Here is a 27,302-nt window from a genome sequence, read left to right on the forward strand (position 1 = left end):
AGTCTCAATTCAATAAAATATTTCCCTGTGAGACTCGATTTTCAATTTATTTACGATAAAGTTCTCTTCTCATATCTCATCTATACCCAAGAATATATATTATTTTGTAATTTTTTATGTGATTTTTTTTATAAAAAAATTATCTTTTAGTAAATTAAAAAATATATATTTATTTAATTAATAAAACTAATAACTAAATAATTTTGTTTACAAAATAACGATTATATATTTTTAATATTATTTTTACAAAATTATATATATTTAAATTGTATTATTTTTAATTCATTATTCATAAAATTATAAAATTATATATATTTTAATTTCATATTATATTAACTATAATCTATAACAATATAAAGGGATTTCCTTTTTTTTTTACACATTTGATTTCTAATTTTATTCTAGAAAAAATAATAGTTAGTGATTAATAACTTCTCTTTTCCAATTTTAATAACTTCTCTTCCCTTAAAATTATAAGTTACATGCATTTTTTAAATAATTTATCTCAATCTTTACTTTCTTTTTTTATATTCTTTTGTCTTTTTGGAAGACACTGACTCTCATTCCCACTCTTTTACTTTTTCTTTTCTACAAACACACTCTTTCATTCTCATTTCTCTTTCTTTTCTTATGTTTTGATTAATCTCTCCAAAAACTATTCCTTAAGTTTGGTGATTTCAAATTCAATTTGTTTTTTGTTTTTGTTTCAATTCTTCCATCTTACATACATGCATTGTGTTTTTGTACATAGGTTGAAAATCAACTCATGACTACGACAACAATGTCAGAACCATCTACATTCAAACCCACGAAAACTACTTGCAGTGGTGCATTGATTCGTATCCTTCGCCCTCTTTCATAACAGTTTTGTCTTTGTATTTGTGGGTGACTTCATCGTTGCATCACCTATATATATATATATATATATATATATATATATATATATATATATCACACAATATAGTATGTTAATGTAGACACATTTCATTTTTCACCTAAAAGCCTTGTGTTAATAATTGGATTATTAATCATCTTCTTTTTGTATATACAAACATATATCAATTTTCATCAAATTATGGATGAATTTGTGTTAGGCGTCATAGAGGAAAAAGTGCTTTGAAAGAGTTCTTTATAATGAGGTTGAAGAGTTATAATGAAAACTTGTCAACGAGACTTCTATCATAGTGATAGGAATTAGATGTCCATACATCAAGTAAGATTGTACAAGGATTTTGGAGGATAGAATTGTGAAGGTTCCTTTTTACAAACATGGTTTCAAGCTTGACTGTTGCATTTGGATTTATCATGGTCAAAATGTTTCAAGTTGATTTATATATTGGTGAAATTGTGCGATCCCTACAAAAATTGTGTAAATTGTGCCAATGTGAACAATTTTCATAGAGGTAAGAGATGGTCTATAATGATCTTAGGCAACAACATGGGTAATTGAACCATCAACATGCACTATGTTGCCATAGATTGGTCCATTTTGGAAATGTTGTTCGGTCTAACTCTTAGTACATCATGATGAGGTTGGTGTATTGTGGAGGAGTGATTGTATGTGGAATAGTGCAGTGAAGATATCCATAGATATCATCAATAAGGAATGTGCATACTTTTATTGCAAAAAGAATAAAAAGTAATGAAAGATGTAGACTTTATCTACATAAATTTGGGTATTTCTTCCTACACCTTGATGGTTCTTTACTCTTTGTCTTTTTCTTCTACGTCATCATTGGTCCTTCTTCGTCTCCTTCCATTGTTGCCCCTTTCGGTTGTGTCTTCTTTTGGTCCTACATTTCCTACATCTCACACTTTTTCCACTTAGAAGAGGTCAACATTTTACACTACATTCCGATGGAAGCTCTTTCATTCCTCAACAATGACTTTTGGAGTGTACAATTTGGAAATGACTTTCGAACTCCACAATCTATAAGCTTTTTTTTGTGCAAAAAATAACTTTCGAATTGTGCAATCCGGAAAACACTCCAAATCAGAAGCTTTTTTAGGAAAAAAAAATGTGTTTCAGATTGTGCAAACTAGAATATTTTTTTCAAGAAAAAAATAACTTCTAGATTAAACAATCCGAAAGTAAAAGTAATTTTATTCAAAAAAAAATATGACTTTTAGATTGTACAATTTAAAAACATTTTTTAACCAAAAAATGACTTGTTGCACTCTAAAAGTTATTTTTCATAAACTACAAGGGCAAAGTAAAAAAAATATATATTTATGAAAGTACAAAAGAAAAAATATGGAAGTGCAAAAAGAAATAGAAATGGGTTCATCAATAATAGACAATTGAAAAATCTAGAGAAAAATTATAAAAAATTACAATGAAATTATATATATATATATTACAATTTAAAAAATTACCTTAAATTTTATATTCTTTTTAGGTTAAAAATATAAAACAAATAAAATAAAAGGAAAAATAGAAAGAGACTTGTATTAACTCTAAAGTTTCAGTGTCTCAATTAAAATATAAGAGAATTAGTTCCTAATATAATTCTACAATGAATTAAGCATAATACTTATATATAGATGTTAGATATTATTAGATATATTTCAATATTATTAGATACTATGAGATATTATAGATATTGTTAGATATTTCTATTTATATAATGGGCTTAGTCCATATGTTTCTTTTTCTATATAAACATAACCCTATGTGTTCAATATACACAGGGAATTTGCTTTATTCTTTCTTTTCCTTTAATATGGTCAGAGCATAGGTTTATGATTCAATTTTTATTGGTGAACCCACTGTTCACTAGAATTTTCCAGCCACCGCCTCGCACGGAGTCGCCGCCAGAATCTCGCCAGAGTCTTCGCTAGAATCGTTATTGGAGCCTTCATCATTGTTGTTGCCGTCAATTGACCGGTGACTGGATTTGTCCTTATCATCTATGGCTTCTTCCGTTCCCTCTTCCGCTTTCACTGCCATTGTGGCTTCTTCTGCTGCCATTATGTCGGATCCGCCTTTTTATACTAATTATGACAATGTTCATCTCTCCATTAACAAATTGAATGGAACCAATTATGATACTTGGACCTCATATATTAAATTATGGCTTAAGATTCAAGGTTATGTTGATCATCTTACTCGTCCCAATGTTGTTGAAAATGAGGTTTCCCATTGGTTGAAAATTGATGCTCAATTATGCATTGTTATCAAATTTACCATTCAATCATCTTTAAAACAAATTTTTCGTACCTATGAGACATGTTCAGAAGTTTGGGAACAAGCAAAATTATTATACACCAATGATACTCAACGCCATTATGGTGTGTGCCAAAATCTCCTTATAGTTGTTGCTCCCAAACGTCTTGAAGGTACAATGTCGGAATATCTGGGTAAACTTCATGCTCTTCTTCATGATTTTAATGAGTTATTACCTCCTGCCCACAATCTTTCTCAAGAACTAGAACAAAGGTCCAAGTTCTTCATGTTATTGGGTTTACATGACCTTCCTGATGATTATTCTCAGTGATCAAATTTTGGAATCTCCTATCGTGTCCAATTTTACTTTCACTTGTTCTACCCTTTTGTGTGTGCCAAGTAAACACACCATTGATATAACGCCTCATGTTGATGACTCTTCTGCTTTAGTCTCTCAGCATAATGATCGTACTCGTCCTCACAAGTCGGGCAAAGGGCAACACAAGTGTGGCCATTGTGGCAAACTTGGTCACAAAATTGACAGATGTTATGCCTTACATGGTTGTCCTCCTAAATCTATTGTGGTTGCCCACATTGATGGAGGAGGGCCAAGCACATCTAGCCATGAAAGCCAAAGCCCAACACTAGATCATGAAGAGCGTCTAGACCATGATGAGCGTCTAGCTAGAAGGAAGGAGTGTCTAGGACGTGAAGAGGAAAGGCTACCCATGGAGCGTCTAGGAGGAGACCTAGACCGTCTATGGCCTATCACAAGGTCAATGGCTAAGCATATTCAAGCCCAATTGAAAGAAGCCACGGATGGAAGAGAGAAAGCTTTGTACATGTTGCATAAAGGCCCATTAGGGATGCTTAGTAATTAGAGTAGTGTAGAAAGCATATTTGAGTGAAACATTCTAGAAACTCTCTAGGTTTGGCCGGTCATGAGCACATGGCACATGTGCTTTGTGAATTGCATTTAATTTGGCTTTCATTTCATTAGACATTAGCTTAAAACTTACGGCCATTTAGCTTATAAATAGGAAGGCCTACACCTTGTATTTGCAAGTTTATTGTGAGTAAAGTTATGCTGCCATTTTGTGCCAAGCTTTGCTTCTCCCTAGAACTCTAGGCTCTAAACTTCACATCCTTCACCTTTCCTTGGGCTGGCCGAACCTCCCTATGTTCATACCTATCATGCACCTTCAAGATCAACATCACTCTTAGGAGGATCTTGCACACACACCTTCATAGCTTCCGCACCATTTTCTTACATGATTCAAGAAGACCTTCATGAAAATGCCATCACACATTGCTCTTGTGCAACCTTCTATTGTGGACTATACTTCATCTTCATTTGATACCCCAGGCCAGCCTGCTATTTTCAATGAATTTCTTAAATGGTATGAGGATCGTCAGAACCCTACTTCCACTACTTATGTTGCACATTTAGGTACATCTTTTGTTGGCCTCACTCACTTTACTTCCCTTGGCCCCCGGGTTCTAGATTTAGGTGCCACATATCACATTACCGGTAATCAATCTTTTTTCTCTTCCCTATCTACTACGGGTTCTTTACCTTCGATTACCACGGCCAATGGATTTAAGGTACCATCACATGGTGTTGGTACTATTAATTTTCTTCCTTTTTTATCTATTGATAATGTTCTTTATGTCCCTCGGTCTCCATTTAACTTATTATCCATTAGTCGTCTCACTCATTCTCTTGATTGTGTTATTTCTTTTACCAAAGATTTTGTTTCTTTATAGGACCGAAGTTTGAGACGAATGATTGGCACCGGATGTGAGTCTCATGGACTTTATCAACTACAAATATTTGTACATGTTGGCACGATTATGGATTCTCCATCTCTCATTCATTCTCGTTTGGGTCATCCTAGTCTTGCCAAGATGCAACAGCTTGTTCCAAGTTTGTCTAATGTATTTAGTTTATCGTGTGATTCGTGTCAGTTAGGGAAGCACATTCGTAGTTCTTTTCCTAGTATTGTCTCACAATGTGCTTCATCTCCTTTTGCCTTAGTTCACTCTAACATTTGGGGACCAAATCATATTAAGTCTAATTTAGGATTTCAGTATTTTGTTACTTTTATTGATGATTATTCTAGCTGTACTTGAGTGTTTTTAATGAAAAAATCGTTTTGAGTTGTTTTCTATATTTCAAATATTTTACAATGTAATTAAAAATTATGGAATTTCCATTCGAATTTTGTGCAGTGATAATGGACGTAAATATCTTTCTCATTCTTTTAAAAATTTATCGTTTATCGTGGTATTCTTCATCAAACTTCATGTGCTTATACACCTCAACAAAATGTGGTAGCTGCAAGAATAGACATCTTATTAAAACATCTCATACTATTTTAATCTATGGTGATGTTCCTCAACGTTTTTGGGGTCATGTTGTTCTTAGTGCATGTTATCTCATTAATTGCATGTCATCTTCAATTTTAGATGACAAAATTCTTCATTCTATTTTATTTCCACATGACCCTCTCCATTCTTTACCTCCCAAAGTTTTTGGGTGCACATGCTTTGTTCATAATTTTAGTCCTAGTCTTGATAAATTATCTCCTAAGTCACCCAAATGTGTCTTTTTAGGGTTCACTAGATCACAAAAAGGATATAAATGTTTGTCACCTTCTCTAAACCGTTATTTTTTTTCACTCTTCTAGTGCCAACACCTTATCCCCCTCTCTGATAGTTGAACCTAATGTTCCTATTGCTATCTGTAAAGTTATACATTCTACATGTAATCCCTCTCCACATTATACTGCTTTGAGTTATCATAGACTATCTCAACCCTTTTATACCTGCCTTTCATCTATTTCTTCTATATCCATTCCAAAATCTGTAGATGATGCCTTAGCTCATCCTGGTTGGCGTCAGGCCGTGGTTGATGAAATGAATGCGCTTCATAATAATAGAACTTGGGAACTTGTTCCTTTACCATCTAGGAAATCTGTTGTTGGTTGCAAGTTTTGCTATCAAAGTTGGTCCTGATGCTACTATTGATCGTCTCAAAGCTCGTCTTGTAGCTAAGGGATATACCCAAATTTTTTGTTTAGACTATGATGATACTTTTTCTCTAGTGGCAAAGATGGCTTCTGTTCGCTTATTCATAGCCATGGGTGCTCTTCAAAAATGGCCTCTTTATCAATTGGATGTCAAAAATGTCTTTCTTAATGGGGATTTGCAGGAAGAAATTTATATGGAGCAACCTCCCGCTTTTTTTGCTCAGGGGGAGTCTTCTGGATTGGCATATCGTCTTTGCAAATCCTTATATGGCCTCAAGCAGTCTCCTAGGGTCTGGTTTGGAAATTTTGGCAATGTTTTTCAACAGTTTAGTGTGACTCGCAGTGAAGCAGATCATTCAGTTTTTTTATCGTCACTTAAGTGTTGGGTGTATTTATCTTGTAGTATATGTTGATGACATTGTTCTTACAGGTCGTGATCACCATGACATATCACAAGTGAAACAACACCTTTGTCAACACTTTCAGACCAAAGATCTTGGCAAACTCATATATTTCTAAGGGATTGAGGTAGCACAATCCAATACTGGTATTGTTATCTATCAAAGAAAATATGCATTGGATATTTTTGAGGAAATTTGGTTGATGAATTCAAAATTTGTTGATACTCCCATGGATCCCAATGTCAAACTTCTACCCAATCAGGGGGAGCCTCTTTCAGATCCTGAGAAGTACAGGAGATTAGTTGGAAAATTGAACTATCTCACTGTTACTCGTCCTGATATTTCCTTTGCAATTAGTGTGGTGAGTCAATTTCTTAATTCTCCATGTGAAGATCATTGGAATGCAATCATTCATATACTGAAGTACATTAAAGGCTCTCCTGGAAAAGGTTTGTTATATGGTCATAATAACCATACTAAATTCATTTGTTATTCCGATGTTGATTGGGCAGGATGTCCATTTGATAGAAGATCAACTTCTGGTTATTGTGTCTCCATTGGTGATAATTTGATCTCTTGGAAGAGCAAGAAACAAAGTGTTGTGGCGAGATCTAGTGCATAAGCATAATATAAAGTTATGGTCTCGACTACTTGTAAGCTTATTTGGCTTAAACAGTTACTTAAAGAATTGTAATTTGGAGAGGTCACTCAAATGACACTTATATGTGATAATCAGGTTGCTCTTCATATTAGCTCAAATCAAGTTTTTCATGAAAGGACCAAACATATTGAGATTGATTGTCATTTCATCGAGAAAAGATTATATCGAGAAATATCAAGACTGAGTTTGTTAATTCAAATAATCAATTAGCAGATATTTTTACTAAACCCTTACGAGAGTCTAAGATTGATTACATTTGTAACAAGCTGGGCGCATATGATCTATATGCACCAGCTTGAGGGGAGTCTTAGATATTATTAGATATTATGATATATTGTTAGATATTTCTATTTATGTAATGGACTTAGTCTATATGTTTTTTTTATATATAAACATAATCCTATATGTTTAATATACACAAGGGATTTATCCTATTCTTTCTTTTTCCTTTAATAATAGAAAATAATTAGATATAATGACTTAGCAATTCACATAAAAGACAAATAATTCTTTTTAGGAAAATTGATTGCAAAAATCCTGTATAATTGGCTTGTGGCTTTATATTATTAAGATTTCTTGTCGTTATTTAAAAGTATATATAAATTGCTTTGCTTTGCTTTTCAAAAGTATTTTATGATTGACTTTTCTTATTATCGATTCTGAAATCATTTTGTTATCCGTTCATTATCATGTTAAATAATTAACATATGTATAACCACATTTACAAAAGAATTGAGAATAATACGAAATTCTAAATAAAATTTGAAATTAAAAATAAAGAACTAGTATATAGAATTATATTATATCAATTATTAGTCAGTTAATATGATTTTTTTTACAGTTAAATATAATAATAACAATTATTATTATTATTATTATTACTATTATTATTATCTATTTTTGTACCAATTTCAATGCTGACAAATGTTATGAAGACTTAAAAAAATGGATAAAGGGTCATAGATGATGAGACATTAAACAGCATACAAGGGAATCAAGAAAATGAAGGAATGAGTTGTGAAGCTAATCTTCTAGATTTAAAGTAACTAATAAGCAATAATTTAAATAATATACTGTAACCTTCAAGATAATAACTCGTTCTGTAATTCTTTGAAGCTTGATCACAGCTAAATACTTCAACAGATGGGGAGAAGAAAATAAAAGAACTTGATACATCACAGTCAAACAAGGATAAACAAAGAATATAAAAAATATGAATAAATTGAATCACAATATTTGCTACAAGCCACTGTTAAAGGACAGAGAAAGCAGCTCTTGTCCAAATCAAGAGTCTCTCAATAACTCAAATTTCTACAATCAAATTCAAAACCATTTATGCTGAAAGCTTCATCAAAGGTTGACCACAAATGACAAAATTCTGGTTTATGCAGCAACTGCTGGTTCCTGCATGAGTGGATCACAAGATGCAACTAAGAAGAATTGGCAAGAGAAGTTAAAGATTAAAAACTGGAGCACAAATCCAATTCCTCTTTTGATAGAATAACTAGTTTCACTCAAACATGCTGAAATAAAAGAACAATACAAATAACTATTAGTAGGCTAAATTACGCTGATACCTCATGTTCTTAAATTACACATGATACTTTTGTTTTTTTCAATGTTTACAATAATTCCACTTAGAACTTTCCTTACATGAGTACACGATGTAACATGTTTTATGGGTAACAAGGGTGTCAAGTTAAATTATTCCAGACAAATTAAGGGAGATTACTTCAGGACTTAGAAAAGCCAAGAAATGTCATGTGCAATCTCAAAATTTGTAATTTACTATTATTGTTATTATTTGATCTGGTGACATAACAAGCACCCAACCCACCTTTGCTGTCAAGTTTGATACAGCCAAATGGAACTTTTCTCTAGTTTTAGTGCCAGCAACTTGGCCAACTTTTGCCACCTTACTGAAAGCACCATTAAACCACGCTGTTCCAGCTGTCAAATATCTGCTGAGAACCAAGGACAGGAAGGCCATTAGCAACTAATAACATACAGCCCAAGTCAAATTAATGGCACTTTCAAATAAACTTGTATACACACCTATAGGGAAAGAAAAAGAAGACAAAATTGAAATGTTTCTCTATAAGTTAAAATTAAAATTTGCATAGGTTAATTTTGAAAACTTCTAACAAGAGCATATTTTAACTTATCTAGATATATTTACATAAACTTAATTTAATATTTAAAAATTATGGGTCCTTACATAGGTTGTCCTTACTGCTGCCTACCTTATAAATCGATTACCCTCTTGTGTTCTGGATGGTCTTAGTGTTGTTGAGTCTCTATCATCTTTCTTTTCCATTTGTTGTGTCTTTTTCTATCCCCCAAAGTCATGTTTTTGGGTGTGTTGTGTTTGTCCATGTTCTTAGTCAATTTCATGGGAAATTAGATCCCAGAGCTAATAAGTGCATATTCATTGCTTATGCCTATGATAAAAAGGGATACTTTTGTTACCATCTTCTAAGTTGAAGAATTTATACCTCTATGGATGTCACTTTTCGTGAAACTTAATCCTTCTGTAGAAGCTAAGTTCTTTGTGTCATCTGAGTAAACCTTTGTCACTTTGTTGAAGGAATCTTCTTACACTGATACTACCCCTGACTTGCAAGGATATTTTTTAGGCTACTTCTAATAAGGGCAAATCTAGTCCTAAGTGAGGATCAACACCAAAAGTCTCTTCGTATACAATATCAAAGAGAACGCATAAACCTAACCTAGTCCAAAACAATTCCAATCTTCTGAGCTAGAGGTAATTCTTAATACTTTTGAACCTTTAAAAAATCCCTTCAATAATAATTGTGAACCTAACCTTGATGACCTACTTATTGCCTTAAGAAAAGGAAACTAATCTTATACCTAGTATCTCATTTCTCAATTTGAGTTCACTAGACACCTTTCTATGCAACACCAAAGTATTCTCTCTGCTACTGATGCTGTTAGAATCTCTACATTAGTTCAAGATGCATTAAAGGTTAAAAATTGGGTTCAAGTCATGAAAGAAGGCATGAGTGCCTTAGAAAAAGTTAAGATAAGTAAAAGAGACTTTATTTAAGAGAACTAAATCACTCCTCTAATATGTTCTCATATTTATATTGGTATAATTATGACACAATTACAAGGAAGATCAAAGATCAAAACTAGAGTCCTAGGTACAACTCATACGTCCAACATATAGTAATTTTCCAATACAACTACTTCCTAGCCTTTTTTAATCTCACAAAAGTTAAGTTCTTGAAGGAATTTTTTACCCATATAAGTTCATAAGTAAGAAATTTCATTGTCCTATATTCAGCTTCAGCAGTTAATCGGGTAACTACATTTTGCTTTAGTTTTCCAAGAAAAATATTTCCTCCAAGGAAAACACAATATCCTAGTAGGGGATCCTGCCTAGTCAGCATCACAATACCCAGAGATTTGGGTGTTCCCTTTATCTTCATATAGGAGTACAAGGAGCCTACATGAACTCACTAACAAACCAACTACAAAAGACAAATCAGGTCTAGTAATAGTAAGATAAATAAGTTTTCCAACCATTCTTCTATATCTTTCCGGCTGAGAGAAAGATTCAGCTTGAGCTCACATTAATTTCTTATTTGGTTCCATTGGACTACCCACTAGTCTACATACTTGTCTCTTTTAGGATATCTAGAGCTTTATTCTTTGAGAGATTACAACACACTCTTTTGATTGAGCTACTTCAATACCTAAGAAATACTTTAGGCTTCCAAGACCCTTGGTTTGAAAAATTTTACACGTGTTCCTTTTCACTGAGATATTCTAGCAACATCATTTCCTGTAATGACCATATAATCAACATACATTATTAAGTAGACACATTTGCAAAAGGAGGAATGACAGTAAAAAATTGAATGATCTGCTTCACTTCGTTTTAGCCCAAAGGTTTGAACAATGTGGCTAAATATTCCAAACCAAGCACGTTGTGATTGCTTGAGACCATAGAGGGAGCAACACAACTTATAAACTAATCTAGGCTCCCCTTGAGCAACAAACCCAGGGGGCTGTTCCCACATAAATCTCCTCTTCTAGATCTCCATGGAGAAAAGCTTTTTTAATATCCAATTGATGAAATGGCCAATGAAGAATAGCTGCCATGGCAAAGAAAAGAAGAACAGTAGTCATTTTGGCCACTAGAGAAAAAGTATTACTATAATTAAGGCCATACATTTGAGTGTATCCTTTGGCAAGTAAGTGTGTTTTGAGACAATCAAGTTCACCATCGACATCCAATTGTCTTCTCCCCAGGTGGAAGAGGAACCAACTCCCATGTGCTATTCTAGTCAAGAGCCTACATCTCTGCAATCATTTGTCTCCATCTAGTATGATCAACTGCTTCATTCATATTTTTGGGAATAGTAATAGAAGACACAGATGATATAAAAGAACAATAGGAAGGAGACAACCTGTGATAGCTAAGAAAATTATAAATTGGATATTGATTATGAGTAGAACGAGTACCTTTCAAGAGGGCAATAGGTCATGTTGAATCATAATTACTAGGAGTCGTGGTATTGAGTGACGATGGAGAACTTGATGAAGAGGATTCACCTTGAAGCATTGGACTAGCCATTTGGTTCCTTCATCAATAGGTGATAAGAGGAGGTGACGATGGTTCGGGAGGATTTTGAATAGGTTCAAGATTGTCAGGAGTACGAGAAACACTAGATTCAACTAATGGAAGAAACACCTTGGACATACGAAGAGAAGGGAATCTGTTTAAAGGTGACATTAGCAAACATGTAGTACTTGGTTCGGGAGAGTAACAACGATACCATTTTTGAAGCCGAGAATAACCCAAGAAGACACATTTAACAGCACGGGCGTAGAGTTTATTCAACCTTGGAGATAAATCATGAACAAAACATACACAACCAAACATTGGGGGGAAACATGAAAGAGATGATCATTTGGAAAAATAATGGGATAAGGAACATTATTGTTGAGAGATGAGGACGACATTCTATTAATAAGAAAACAAGCAGTTAAGATAGCATCGTCCCAATGATGGATTGGTATATTGGCACCAAGCAATAAGATACGAGTAGTCTTAACCAAGTATCTATTTTTCCTCTCTATAATACCATTTTATTAAGGTGTCTTAGGATAAGTAGATAGGTGTAAAATGCCATGTGAACTTAAAATTGCATAGAAATTAGAGGAAAAGTACTCTTTGGCATCATCACTCCATAAAGTTTTAATTACTTGGCCAAATTGATGTTTTATTTCATTAAAAAAGGATGTAAAGATAGACAAAAGTTCAAAACGATCTTTCATAATGTAAACCCAAGTACATCTGGAATATTCATCAATGAAAGTAACAAAATACCAAAAGTTGAGACACAACTTGGTCCCCAAATATCGAAATGGATGATAGAAAAAACAGAATTGCATCTTGATTCAAACTTTTTAGAAAAAAAAAAAGATCTAGCATGTCTTCCTAGTTGACATGCCTCATATTCTAACGTTTAAAAATTACTTAGACCAGGGACCATTTTTTTAAAAATCTTCACAAGCGAGGATGGCCCAGACGATCATGTAAAAGTTTAGCAAATGAAGATGCAAAACAAGACACATGTGGATTAGTTCCAAAATAGTATAAACCTCTAGATTCATGTCCTTCTCCAATCAGGCACCTAGTACAACGTTCTTGTATAACAAAGGAATTTACATCAAAGGTTACTAAACAATTTAAATACTTGGTTAATTGACTTAAAGGGATAAGATTGAAAGGGAAAAGCAGAAACAAAGGAACAAATTTTAGATTTAAGAAGAAGGGAAACTTAACCACCTAGTACCACATTCTTGTATAACAAAGGAATTGACATCAAAGGTTACTAAACAATTTAAAGACTTGGTTAATTGACTTAAAGAGATAAGATTGAAAGGGCAAGCAGGAACAAAAGAACAAATTTTAGATTTAAGAAAGAAGAAAGGGAATTTTAACCAACTCCCTAGGAGGAAATTTTATATCCATTAGTTAAGGTTATGAATAAGGTTTTCTAGAAAAGAAAGGGAAGAGAACAAAGAGGTATTACCAAAAGTGTAATCAGAAGCACAAGAGTCAATTATCCATGGGCTTTGACTTTCCATGGATTGTGAGATGTAAGTTGTTGACAAGTTAGGATTTGTAGATGATTGTGCCAAGTTATTAGATTTCAACCTCATACTTTTGATATTCTTCATCAGAGAATCTGGGTTCAGCAACTTCGGTTTTATAGATATTGGATGTCTTGTAAGAAAAGTCATGCGGAGAGAAGCAATTCTCTTGAACAAGACCCATTCTCTTATAGTAAGATCATTGAGGACGTCCCCTACCACTACATTCGTGTCTAGCATTACATCCTTCCCTTCCATGTGCAGAAACCATGACAAAAGATTCTACAGGTTCTTGAACATTCCTACTTTGAAGAGTTGGAACCCGATGGAGTCGTGTCGTCAAGTCTTCCTTGGATGAGACTTCATGACCCGTTAAAACTTGATCTTTAACATGTTCAAAGTTTGGATGCATGGCACGGAAAATCATCAACATATAGAATTTATCTAGCTTCTTCTTGATCTCGTCCAATGACTCAACCTCTAGGAACATTTTTTATTCTTCAACAGCAGATTGGGCTTCACTCACAAAAGACATCATGTCATGGTCTCTTTGTTTAAGGGAAGCAAGCCTATTGGCAGAATTGTAAAGGCGTTGTATATCATTTACAAATATATTTTGAGCCTTTTTTCAAAAGGAATGGCACGTTTTAAACGACCTAAGAGTACCCAATAAGTTAGGTTCCACGAATTGCCACAATAACAACTGAAAATCAGTTCTCTTCCAATATTCAACTTGATCAAACCTTACATTACTCCCATCTTGTTCAAGGTGATTGTGGAAACCTTGGCCAAGGAACCAAAGTTCGATTGAGGCCAACCAAGAGAGATAACTTTTTCCATTTAGTTTTTTAAAAGGTAGTGATAGGAGCTCCGAAGAAGGAGACAGCAGGTTCAGAAGCCATTTTTGTTGGCAGAGGAGAAAACAACCAATAAGAGACAAAAGGAGGACCCTGGATTAGACCTTCAACCTCAACCAACGATCAAGACAAAGACAAGGAGGTGTAACGTCACTCCGATGAGAGGAAGACGGTGTGTGGATGTCACGCACCTAGCAACAGTGGAGAAAAGTGAGTGTGTGGCGGAGCGTGGAGTTATTTCAGCTTCGGGGACCGACAAGGTTGGCCATCGCCTAGAGAGGTGCTTCAGATTTGGTGGTTTCCGATAGATTTGTGTCGGCGGACGGTGGTGGTGATGGAGGACAGTGAATATTTCTCTTAAGACTAAGACCAATAGAGTGGGATAAATAAAAGAGACTATATTTTAGAGAGCTTGATCACTCCTCTCATATGTGCTCATATTTATATTGTGCTCATATTTATATTGGTAGACGTCTGATACAATTACATGGAAGATCAAAGATCAAAACTATAGTCCTAAATACAGCTCATACGTATAGCATATAGTAGTTTTCCAATACAACTACTTTATACCCTTATTTAATACCTATTCTAATAGGACAAAATCATACTTGGGAGGTTGTCAGCAAGCCAGAAGATAAAAAGGTAGTGAGATGCAAGTGGAATTACACAATGAAATATTGGTTTGACGGTGTTGATCATGAGGAGAAATTCACTCTAGTAGCAAAGATGAATACTATCAAAATCATTCTCTCATTAGCAACACCTTTTGGTTGGGAGTCACAACAGTTCGATGTGAAAAATGTCGTTTTGCATGGGCATCTAGAGAGGAGTCTACATGGAGATTCTTCATGGTTTTGGGTCTATTGAGGAAAAGAATACACTATATAGGTTGAGGAAAGCCTTGTATGGACTCAAACAGTGCCCCATGCTTGGTTTGGGATACTAATTCAAGCTATGATTTCCTTAGGGTATTGACAGAGTCAAGGTAATACCCTATTCATCAAGCATTCCTTAGAAGGGAAACTTACTCTTCTCTTAGTCTATGTAGATGACATGATTGTTGCAAGATATGATGAACATGAAAAACTGATCTTGAAAGGGAAGCTTCCTTCTTAGTCGAGATGAAGGATCGAAAGATTAAAGTACTTCCTTGGAATGGAAGTTTCCTACTCGTGAAAAGGCATCTTTATCTCTCAAAGAAAATATGTTATAGATCTTCTCAAAGAAACATGGAAAATTGATTGTAAGGACACTAGAGTTCCTATAGAACACAACCATAGAATTGGAAGCGATGAAGATAACTTTGCAGTAAATAATGGCCAATATTAGAAGCTTGTAAGGAAGCTTGTATACTTAGCCTACACCATACCAAACATAGCTTATGTTGTTAGTGTGATCAATCAGTTCATGCACGAGCTTAGAAAGCACCACTTATAGACTATGAATAGAATCCTTAAATATATGAAGACAAGTCCAAAAAAGATATTGTTGTTCAAGAAAGATGGAAAATTAAATATGGAAATATATACTGATGCAAATTATACAGGTTCTATTACTAATAGGAGGTCCACCTCAAAATATTGCATGTTCTTGGGTGGAAAGTTGGTGACTAGGAGAAGTAAAAAAAATGTAGTTTCAAGGTCTAGGCGACTGAATTTTGTGATATAGAACAAGGTCTGTGTGAATTGTTATGGTTAAACATTATTTTGAATGATCTTAAAGTGAAGTGTGAAAAATGAATGACCCTTTATTGTGATAATAAATTAGGTATTAGTATTCGAGTTCAATATGATAAGAAAACACATCGTGATAGGGTCTTCCCACATAACGGTTTCATGATCTTACATGCATGTTAGGAATGATAGATATTCCTTCACCAGCTTGAAGGAGAGTGTTGAATTTTGAAAACTTATTGTTGAGTTACAAGGAGATATTATCAATCTTTGTGATCACTACATCTAAGATAGTGTAGGATACTAAAAGGGATATTGTAATCATTATTCTAGGGATGTAGAGCTCTATATAAACCCTCTTACGCTGGCTTACAATCAAATTAATAGAAACAAATATTTTTTCTCATATATCTAAACTCTTTTCAACTCATGTCATAGGTAAGTAAAGTAGTTTCATTAAGAATCACCTAAGTTTTATATTTTATGAACTTGATCTTATTGAAAACTTTCATGTGCCATGTAAAGCTTTTTTCAAGAGAAATAATGGCTTATTTTTCAAAAGCTCTCACATAAAAATTGGTAAAAACACGAGATTATTTTCTTTGAACCGAGCATGCACCTGTGTTAATGGATCTCAACTTTCATAAGAAAATTATTTTATAGGAGTAGATAAGACTCATCGTAAAAAGTAAACATCCACCACCCTATATGTATAAATTACATGACATTGTATTTATTATAAAAGACCTGACTAACCTGCTTGTTTTGACAGCTGATCCAGTATCATTCAGTTTTCTCTCAGCAGCAAATATTGCTGCCATAGTTTTATCTGAAACATGAAGCCTCTCATCAACAGATCTCACTTTCTCATTCATGACAGAGATGCCAACTGTTAATTTATCAGTCAGTCCAACTCTTTTGTCAAAAGAAATGACCTTTGCAGATGCGTTTGCAGTTAACTGATGCTTTTCATCAAATGCTTTAGCTTTGTTCAAAGCATCTTGTCTTATTGCTGAACCTTTTGCCAGCATACTAGAAACTACATCTTGTGCTCTATTAATGTATATTCTTCCATTGGTGGGGCTAGCTTTGTCCTCCTGAGAGATGTAGTACATCAAATCATAAGATCAATTTATAAAAGAAAAAATTATTAGCATTAAGTAAACAGGGTGCCTGTAATATTTCCCTAACACAATATGAGAAACCCAAAATATTTTTGATACTGGTATAAATATAAATTACTTTAAAATTAATAATGGCAATGTCAAAGTATTATGGTATATTAAAGTACAGGAAGATGCATATGGAAAGCCCTTAGATTATAACACTAATAATATGTTTCCACACCTTTTTATCTAACCTTAAATTCCATGAAGAACATCACATCGGGAAAAATACATCATGCAAAACATTAGATCTTAATTTTACCTCAATATTTGGGGAAACATTGTCAGGAGCTACATTTATAGTATTTTCTAGCATCCTTACTTCCTGCATAAATTGCAATCAATCAGTTCTGAATTTCTTAGCAATACTGATACATGATACAGGAGTTCTTCACATATTGACCTGCATCTCATTCTCATGTATTGGTATGTAGTTCTCAACTGGAGTTATACTCACAATCTGGTCCACTATTGTTGCTCCCTGACAGACAACAGAAATTTTACTCTTACACATCACCAAGCGCAAAAGTTTATCTAAGTAAAGTAAGTTCCCAACTCAACACAAACTAAAATATGATCGCGACAAAAAGACAAAAAAAATACCCACAGAGGAAAGGCATTGAAACCAAAATATTAAATAAAAAATGCAATAAAATATACATTGTTAAGTATTAAGAAAATAAGCCCTGCTCTTCTAAAGTGACATCATACTTCCTGAATGGCAGTTGCAAGAAATTTGTCACTGCACTGCAAATGATAAAACGAGCACAAAGCTTACGGTTCTATAAACATCATATAACTTTTATTTTGATCCAGTTTTATGTACAAAATCAGACAAATTTTATGCTTACTCTCTACGTAACAGAAGCCATAAAATGACATCTTGAGGATTTCAATCTCATCCAACTGGAACCTCAATTAAGCACATGCCATTTACAAGAAATCCTTAACAATTTCACTTGACAAATACAACCACCATTCATTTAGCACAAGTAAAATGGAGTATATACGAAAGGTCAGATTAGCAAGAGGTATGTTAATTCTAGCTTAGAGGTGAAAATTGATGCCATGCCATACTGAAACTAACATGATTTCAGTCACTTAGATCCATCATACAAGATGTCAAGAAAGTAAAGGGAGGTATAACCATAAGAACTGTGATGTCATATGGGACTGATTGGGTGACATACAGCCAGCAACAACTTAAGAATGATCTCGAAAAGATGAGAACATTACTATGAACAAGTGGACATGCAAGACATCGTAAAATGTAAAGTTTGGATGGAGAATTGGGTAGCACAGCACCTATTGAGGAAAAGATGATAAAATACAGCATTGGGTGGTTTGGACATGTGTTTAGAAGACCTGCAGGAAAGCACCCAATAAGGGGAGTAGTTCAGATAAAGGGTAGTCCAATATTTACAGGCAAAGGGCACAAATAAAAAAATAGGAAAAGCCACTACGGACATTATTTACAGTAAGATTCAATTTAACTATGCAGACATGAATTACAATAGAACATTATGTCATTATTTGATCCAGATAGCCAACCCCATCTAGTGGAAAAAATGTTGTTGTTGTACCTATAACTTAAATCCAAACTCAAAAGTTAAAAGTTCAAAGAACTCAGTTCAGTGTCTAATTATCCTTCCCAAAATTGTAAAAAACATCTTTCAAAACTTGACACACAAATGAATTAAACACCAACAGAAGCTGAGAAAACCAATTTCCCTCCTTTCTCTCAGTCAAGATGAAATTATTACAAATCAAATTTAACACACCAACAAAGATAAGAGACATACCGATAACAGTAATGCTATTTCAAGCGCTTTTGGGTCTTTAAATGTGACAAAAGCTGTCTTTGATTTCCCCAATACACTGCAACAAACAGACACAAGCATCCAACCATAAGAAACTTGATTGCTAACAGCAAGCATCAAGAAATGAAGTTAAAGACTTGCGACATCTAAATCCAAAGCAATGAAACATAGCCGTTTCCTACCGCAAGCATTCACTTCATCTGTAGTCACATTTGCTAAGCTAGAATCACCAAGAACGATAAGATATAAAAAGCAATTTCGATGACTGAACTGTAGCAAAGCACATACATTACAGTACAATAATAGTTAAACCTATCCTTTTCTACTTTTTTTTTTTACTTTAGTGCATAGTGTGTGTATAAATAAAAAAATTACATTTCTCACACTGCCACACAGAGAATCAAAACCAAGAGGACCCCTTAATTTGCCCTCTTTTAGCTACCAATAATTACATTAGAACTAACATATATTGAGTTTCATAAATTGAAAAATAAAAATTAGAAATTAAGAAATTTGGACATGTAAAAAAGAAAACCACCTTCGAATCTCAATGTGCTCGATTTCTCCAGAAAAGGAGAAGAACTCGTGAATTTCCCTTTCACCGGCGAGATCTGAAAGTTGCTTCACTTTTACCGTTCTTGTCTGGAATAAGGAAGAAAAGTCCCAAATGAGAGAGACCCGGAAGAGGAAAACAGAATAAGGATCAAAATGTGAATAGCAAAAATGAAAAAAAAAAAAAAAAAAGTAAGAACTTGAAGGCGATTGAAATTCAGTAGAAAGTAACTAACCTGCATTGTAGTAATAGTATTTTGTGTTGCAGGAGGTGTTTGTATTCTGAATTCTGAAATATTGGTGGTAGAGAGAGAGGACGAGTTGTGGAAGAAGACCGGTTGGAGAGAGTGTCACAAAAGCTATGTGTGGTTCCATGAGAAAATGAGATGATGTATGAATAAGCAACAATTACTTTTAGAAATTATTAAATGGAAAGATCCAATTAAAAAAATTCAAATTTAATGTTCAAATTTATTAGATATTTTTACCTGTGTATCTATCTAGCCTAGTTTATATTTTCTCTATGTTTTTTATATATAAATATAATTATTTACTGTACATAAGGCGATTTATTCTATATATTTTTTTTATATTTTAATATAGTGTTAGGGTTCAATATGTTGTGAACTCATTGTTTATTGGTGTTTTTTAGTCGTCGTCCCACCACCTTGTTTGAGCCTCGTCGAAGTCGTTGTCGGAGCCTCGTTGGAGTAATCGTCATTATTGTCGCCAATTGGCCGGTGACTAGATTTGTCATTGTCATCTATGGCTTCTTCCAGTACCATTATGCATGATCTATCTATTTATATTAATTATGTCAATTATCATCAATGCAAAGGGCGTCAGAAGTGTGACCATTGTGACAAACATGACCATAAAATTGACAGGTGTAACGTGGCATGCCTTACATGGTTATTGATACAATACAAGCTTGTGGTTGGATGAAGTCATGGAGTGGCAACAAAATTGGTTGGAAGTTTGCATCGAAAAGGAGAGGAAATGGTGAGGTTTTGAGAGCGTTTGAGGTGCTATGAAGAAGAAAGAGGTGTGGCCAACTTTCTTAAGGTTTCACTAGGCCTGGAAGGCTCTCTAAGAAAGAAGATTTGGGAGAGAATGAGTTTCAATTCTAAATACTTCATTCAATTAATGCAATTGAATACATGAGGTTTATTTGAGCTATTTATAGATGAAGAGAGTGAAGGTAGCTTGCTCTTTAAGCTACCATAACCCTAGTTAAGCAAGCTTAAATATGGTGAGGTTTGGTGACTTAAGGAGGGTCGTGTATATCCTCTAAATATATTCTAGAGACCCTTGTTTGTGTGACAAGTGATGATTTCTATAGTGTCTTTGATTCATCTACAAAATATTTTTAAAAGTAATTCAAAATAAAAGTCATATATATGAGTGTTGTACTATTTATACAAACAATTCTTCTGTCTTTATTCTTGTGTATGGTGCCTTGGATGATCCTCCATCAGTTGTCCTCCTAGATTTGTTGTGGTTACCCAAACAGTTCCTGTGCAACCTTTTACTGTGGATCCTACTTCATCAGATACCCTAACCCAACCTGCTATTTTTCATGAATTTCTTAAATGATATGATTGTCAGAACTCTCACATTCAAGTACATCTTTTTCCAACCTCACTCACTCTTATTCTATTGGTCATTGGATTCTCAACTCGTGCCACAAATCACATTGTTGGTAATAAATTTTGTTCTCTTCTCTGTCTACCTCCAGTTATTTACTATCTGTTGTCATGGTCAATGGCTCAAGGGTCTCTCATCCAAGGTGTTGGTATTTTTCATCTCCTTCATTCTTTATCTATTGATAATGTTCTTTATGTTTTTGGGTCTTCCTTCAAGTTATTATCTGTTAGTCGTCTAACTTGTTCCCTTGGTTGTGTTATTTCTTCACCAAAGATTTTGTTTGTTTACATGACCAGAGTCTGGGATAGATAATTAGCACTGGATGTAAGTCTCATGGTCTTTATCACCTATAGATCTCTGCACATGTTGGCTCGATTATGAATTCTCCATCTCTCATTCATGCTCGGTTGGATCATCCTAGTCTTACCAAAATGCAACAATTTATTTTATGTTTGTCTAGTTTATCAAGTTTATCGTGTGAGTAATGTGAGTTAGAGAAACACGTTCATATTTCTTTTCCTAGCAGTGTATTATTTTCTATATTTCAAATCTTTTAGAATGAAATTAAGGATCAATTTGGAATTTCTCTTTGAATTTTGCGCAGTGATAATGGACATGAGCATCTTTCTCATTTTCTTAAAAAATTATGTCTTCTCATGATATTCTTCATCAAACTTCATGTGCTTATACACCTCAACAAAAAATGGTAGTTGAGCACGGAAATAAATATCTTGTTAAAACAACTCGTACTATTTTAGATAAAGATAGTGTCCATGTAGACCTTGAGAAAATAAAAACATAGAGACAATCAAGAATGGTTCACCATCAAAAATGTAGGAGAACTCCATAGCTTCCATAGGCTAAGTAATTTTTATAACAAGAAAAATATTTTTAAACCCTAAAAGATAAGTTAACATATGTCTCTATTTTAGTTCTTTCAAATTTTTCGAAATCTTCCAAACTAGTGTGTGATGCCTTTAGGATTGGTTCAAGATGGTAATCTTATTTCATATTTTAGTTAAAAGCTCAAAACCACCTTAAAATATTCCATTTATGATAAAGGACATTATGCTCTCTCATTTGTGTCCCACTTAAGAACATTACTTACTAACTAAAGTGTTTATCATACAGATCTTAAGTCACTTAAGTATATCTAAGGGCAGGGTAAATTGAATAAGATACATGCTAACTCGGTAGAGTGTTTAGAACAATTTTCTATCAAACATATTTTTCCGTTTTATAAATCGTTTCTACTCTGAGCTATTAGGGATATTATGTGTTATATTGCTCTGTAAAAAATTCATTATATTGAACGGTAGATTTTGTAACGTAGAAAAGCTTTTCGTTTTAATCATTAAAATTATAAGCACAAGTAGTTAGCAGTGACTTTAAAATCAAAATGGTGATTGAAAGGTTTAAAATTTAATGATCTATAATGAAATTTAATTGACAGTAATGAAATTTCGATTTCTTTTTATATTACATCAATAATGAAAAATGTCCCAGTCCCATCCCATTTTTAATTTCTAAATAAGTGACTTTTAGTCTATTTTATATACTGTTCAGTTTACTACTACTATTTTCTAAACATACCCATAACTAACCAACACTTACAACGTCATAATTGAGCATTTACTTTTTTGATTATAATATAATATAAAATGACAATTTACCTAACAAAAATATGTAAAATGCATAAATATTTTGTAAACAATAGAAAAAAATGACGTATTTTAGATTAAAAAAAATGATAAACATGCTAAAGTGCCAATGATCTCCCAGTCACTATCAAGCCCCATGTATATACTGGTGTAATGCTCTATTTACAAGAATTTCGTACGTTACAAAGTATCAGGCATATGCTAAACAAGTAATTACATAGTAAATTCCTGAGCAATAAATATGAAATGTAGCTGGAGTCAACAAATGGAACAGTCACATTAAAAATAGCACTAAAATACTCTTTGCAACAATCATTCATTAAACAAGAAGAAGCTTTCAGGTGACAAATGAAATGAGAAACAGATTCAATCAAGGACGTTCCTTCATGTTATCTTCTCTATACGCTTTCGCTTTCTCAACGGACTTCATGGCATCTTCAAAAGATTTCTGAGTACAAAATAAATTTTAGTGCAAAGGACCACTTGAACAAATAAGATGTATAGAAAAACAGTGTATATTCTTACGCTGCTGTATTTCTTATTAATGTAAATATATAAGATACAGAAAGAAGCAAGACATTTTGTCTAAAACTCTAATCCTAAAGCTGGGTACATATAAATTTAACACTCTTGCCCTCAAACTTGAGCATATAGGTCATACGCACTAAGCTTGGAACATATAAACTGAATCTTAGATCCTCTTAGAGATTTAGCCAGAATGTTTGAGTTGTTCATTAGAGCTTACAAACTCTAATAAGATCCTTCAACAGCTTCTATTTAACAAAATAACAATCAATATTTATATGTTTAGTTCTCTTGTGGAACACCAGATTGAAGGTAATTTGAAGAGCTGTCAGGTTATCACAATACAACTTCATCTACTCATTTTTACAAAATTTCAACTCTTGGAAGGACTTGTTTAATCCACACAACTTCACATGTAGATAGGGCCATACATCTATACTCAACTTCTGCACTAAATCAAGCAACAACACTTTGTTTCTTGTTTTTCCAAGATACAAGGTTCCTTCCAAGTAATACACAATATAATGTGGTAGATCTTTTGTCAATGGGACAACCAGCCCTATCTGCCTCACAATGCCCAAAGACTTAAGTATCTCCCTTGTTCTCATACAACCATCCATGTCCTAAGTTCCCTTTTACATATCTAAGAATGTGAATCACAACATTCCAATGATCAATGTGAGGGTTCTACACAAATTGACTCAACTCCTTCTAGATAAGAAAGATCAGGTCTTATCACCAACCTTCTATATCTGTGTGGGTTTGAAAAAAGTCACCTTGGTCTCTCATATACTTCTAGTTTGAGTCCATATGAGTATGACTATCAAAGGGCTTGCAATTTGTCACGTCTGACTCTTCCAAAATATCAAAAGTATATTTTCTTTGTGAAATGATGACACCTTTTGATTGTGTGACTTCAAAACCAAGAAAATATTTTAGATGACCCAGATCTTCTGTCTGAAAGTGGCTAAATAAATGTTTTTTTAACGGAGCAATTATAGGGATATCATTTACTATAATAACAATATAATTAATATAGACCATAAGATAAACACACTTCCTAGAAGAAGAATGACAATAAAACACTGAATGATCTGTCTCGTTCAGTTTCAATCCAAAAGTTAGTACAATATGACTAAATTTACCAAACCAAGCTTGAGGTGATTGCTTCAATAAGAACTTACATAACAAACCAGGATAGAAAAATGAAACAAAGGCCATGGTTAAGCTGTGATATTGTATAGCAAAATTGGATGGCTAAGAAAATTAAAATCTTACCCCAGAATTTTGCATTCTCCACAAGGATTCTCCGCTTGAATCAATGACAACTATCCCACCTAATATAGCCCTAGGAAAAAACTAACATTAGGTTCTTGGAAAGATATTTTTATACTAAATGAATCTTAACACTTGATAGTTATTCACAAATAAAAAAAAGACGATAACATGTAGAGATTTAAGCAAATTTGATTTAGCACTTATGTCACATCCCTTAAAATATCCTTTTTGAATTATCTATCCTCAATCATGCATATATCTAGATACAGCTCATTTATGTTCAGACTAATAGGAACTTGAGTATCATGAGGTGCCAAAGTATCACATCAACATTATTTAGGTGTTCTGTCATCATGTATCTCATTCAAATATCCAATATCCAGGTATAGGCAACTATATATCACAAAAAAAATAGTTAAAGTAATGAAAGATAAGCATAATATATTCAAAATAATTAAAATTTTAGGGAGTGTAGATCAAGAGATTAAGTTACTTTCAATAAGATGTACCTTGATTTATTATTTAAAGATGAAATGCATGAAATATCTAAACTTGAAACAACCATTATATATATATATATATATATATATATATGTGTGTGTGTGTGTGTGTGTGTGCAGAATCTTACTCGTGAATTTGCAGATAAATAGGGAATGTGATCAAGCAAATCTTGGAATTTTCTAAGCAAATTTTATTTGTAATTGATGAAGAGATGAAATAGAGAAGCCAAGAAATAATGAAATGCATACATAAAGAAAATAAAAATAAATAAAAGATAGGTTGTTTTCAACCAAGATGTCATGTGTTTGATGAAGAAATAGTTTGTAAGGAAATCAACTCACTCTCAATGGACTATAAATCATCATACAAGGTTGGATAAGCAAGAGAGTCACTCAAAACCACTATCACTCAATTATAGTAACAATTAAATTCGAAAATCATATTTATATAAGCCTATAAACAATACGGAATAGGTAGAATTGGAACAACCATGAAGAAGTCACAAAATACAATAGGTGTAACTATATCCAAAGAAAAAAATACAAGTAGCAGATCCTCAAATACACTTTTTCGAACATACTCCGAGAAAGGTGACTCTTCCATAAACCTATGTGACTACGAGCCTAGGTGTTCTTCGAGAAACTTATGTGTCATGTACATAAAGGAGTGACGTTTAGTTTTCTAAAACACGTTGTTTTGAAACATCAAGTCATTTTAGAATGGTTGTTATCTATCTATTCCTTGTTTAAAATAAACTAGTCAGCTATGACCCGATATTGTTTGACTTAACAAACTTTTAACTTTTAACCCTTAATTCGTTAAAAACCCGAGTATAATTAGGCTCTTTGCCTTAAAAGGCTTGAGCCTGAGGGGTTGTATACCGTTAATTAGTCTAATGTTATTAAAAGGGAATGTAAGAGATTCAATAAAACTGCCTAGAATCTTAGGTAAAAATCAAGGAAATATTTGTTGGTGGTACTCGAGATCGGTTGATGAAAATACAAACTTCCAGGATTACATATTAGTTAAAATTTGAAAAAATAACAGAACAACTAACTAGGGCTTATAAAATACATCTCTCTATAAATAAACAAACTTGATTCTGAAAGCTCTAGCTAGAAACCGTAGGAATCATACTGAGGTACTTTTGTCCATAAGAGTTTTCAATAAACTTTAATCAATAATATAAAGTGTTAGAATGTGCAGAGAATGTTGTTCCTCATGAATTCAGTAAGAGAAAATAGTAAATACCCCGAAAGTGTAAAAGTTATACTGATATCCAATTACTTACTTCCATGCTTATAACAAGTTTGTTGACTCAAAAAAACTATTAAAAGTCATAAGAAAAATTATGTCCAATTGGTATGCAATGTAAAAGATTTTACATGGACACGCATGCATATTAAACTTATTCAGCCGATAACCATTTTAGATAAAATAAACACAAAAAAGTACATAAAACCTACGCATGTAAGAAGCCACGGTAGTATATTTAACAATCAAATTCTGAATCAATTAACAAGCACAATCTCCTCCATCTCGTAGATCTTCCTAGCATCAAATTTTAACTCGAACGAACAGCAATTCACAACCAAAATCACAAGGAAAGGAAAGTGCATTACGCTGCGAAGCCGAGATAGAGCAGTGAAGACCGCGCCGTCAAAATCCGAAGAGCCATTTCGAAATTGGAAGCTAAGCCGCCGCCGCCACCAGACCTAGGTTTGTACTCGTTCCCGCTCCCGCTCCTACTGTATCCGTAGCTATACTGAGAATAGTGGTTGTTTCCGCCGCGGGCGCCCGAGCTCCGCCGGAAATTGTAGTCGGCGCGCTTTTGGTCGTCCATGAGGACCTCGTAGGCCTCCGATACCTGTTTGAATCGAATTGTGGCGTTTTCCCTAATCGCCCTCGGAGATTGGGAATGCTTGTCCGGATGGAACTGAAACGCTAGTGTTTTGAAAGCGGTTTTGATTTCCTCTTTGCTCGCGGTTCGGTGCAAGCCGAGAACCTTGTAATGATCCATTTCGCTGGACCGGATTGGAATTGAATTTGTTTTGGTTTCGTTGATTGCTACGCTTTGTGGAATTTTCCAACCCTTTCTTCAGAAAATCTTCTCGGCAAAATGAGGAAGAAGAAGAAGAAGTAAAGGAACAAGTTCTTCCGCACATTCACAATTTGGTTATTCATCGCAATCGTGGCAGTGCTGTGCCCGCTGCTTTCTTTTATAGGTATA

The 27,302-nt window shown here is 33.7% G+C and overlaps 2 protein-coding genes across 3 annotated transcripts; both read right to left on the bottom strand.

Moving 5' to 3' along the window:
• Window positions 1–8,452: 8,452 nt before the first annotated feature.
• On the bottom strand, window positions 8,453–19,859 carry LOC137837094 (binding partner of ACD11 1-like). 2 transcript variants are annotated; one of them, XM_068645951.1, is made up of 8 exons: window positions 19,697–19,859; window positions 19,447–19,550; window positions 18,891–18,966; window positions 17,492–17,569; window positions 17,351–17,413; window positions 16,679–17,019; window positions 9,098–9,221; window positions 8,453–8,664 (listed from the first exon to the last, which is right to left on the bottom strand). In XM_068645951.1, the coding sequence occupies exons 1-8, from the start codon at window positions 19,700–19,702 to the stop codon at window positions 8,644–8,646; spliced, it is 813 nt and encodes a 270-aa protein (XP_068502052.1). In that variant the 5' UTR covers window positions 19,703–19,859; the 3' UTR covers window positions 8,453–8,643. The 2 variants fall into 2 exon arrangements, with proteins under 2 accessions (XP_068502052.1, XP_068502051.1); XM_068645950.1 differs by having other exon boundaries at window positions 9,098–9,224.
• A 3,024-nt stretch (window positions 19,860–22,883) lies between these two features.
• Window positions 22,884–27,275, bottom strand: LOC137837095 (chaperone protein dnaJ 72). The gene is made up of 3 exons (XM_068645952.1): window positions 26,695–27,275; window positions 24,572–24,641; window positions 22,884–23,216 (listed from the first exon to the last, which is right to left on the bottom strand). Exons 1-3 carry the CDS (start codon window positions 27,090–27,092, stop codon window positions 23,139–23,141), a joined length of 546 nt encoding a protein of 181 aa, XP_068502053.1. The 5' UTR covers window positions 27,093–27,275; the 3' UTR covers window positions 22,884–23,138.
• Between the last annotated feature and the right edge of the window lie 27 nt (window positions 27,276–27,302).

Source organism: Phaseolus vulgaris, chromosome 4 (assembly GCF_000499845.2).
Source record: "Phaseolus vulgaris cultivar G19833 chromosome 4, P. vulgaris v2.0, whole genome shotgun sequence".
In the NCBI taxonomy this organism is placed as follows: domain Eukaryota; kingdom Viridiplantae; phylum Streptophyta; class Magnoliopsida; order Fabales; family Fabaceae; genus Phaseolus; species Phaseolus vulgaris.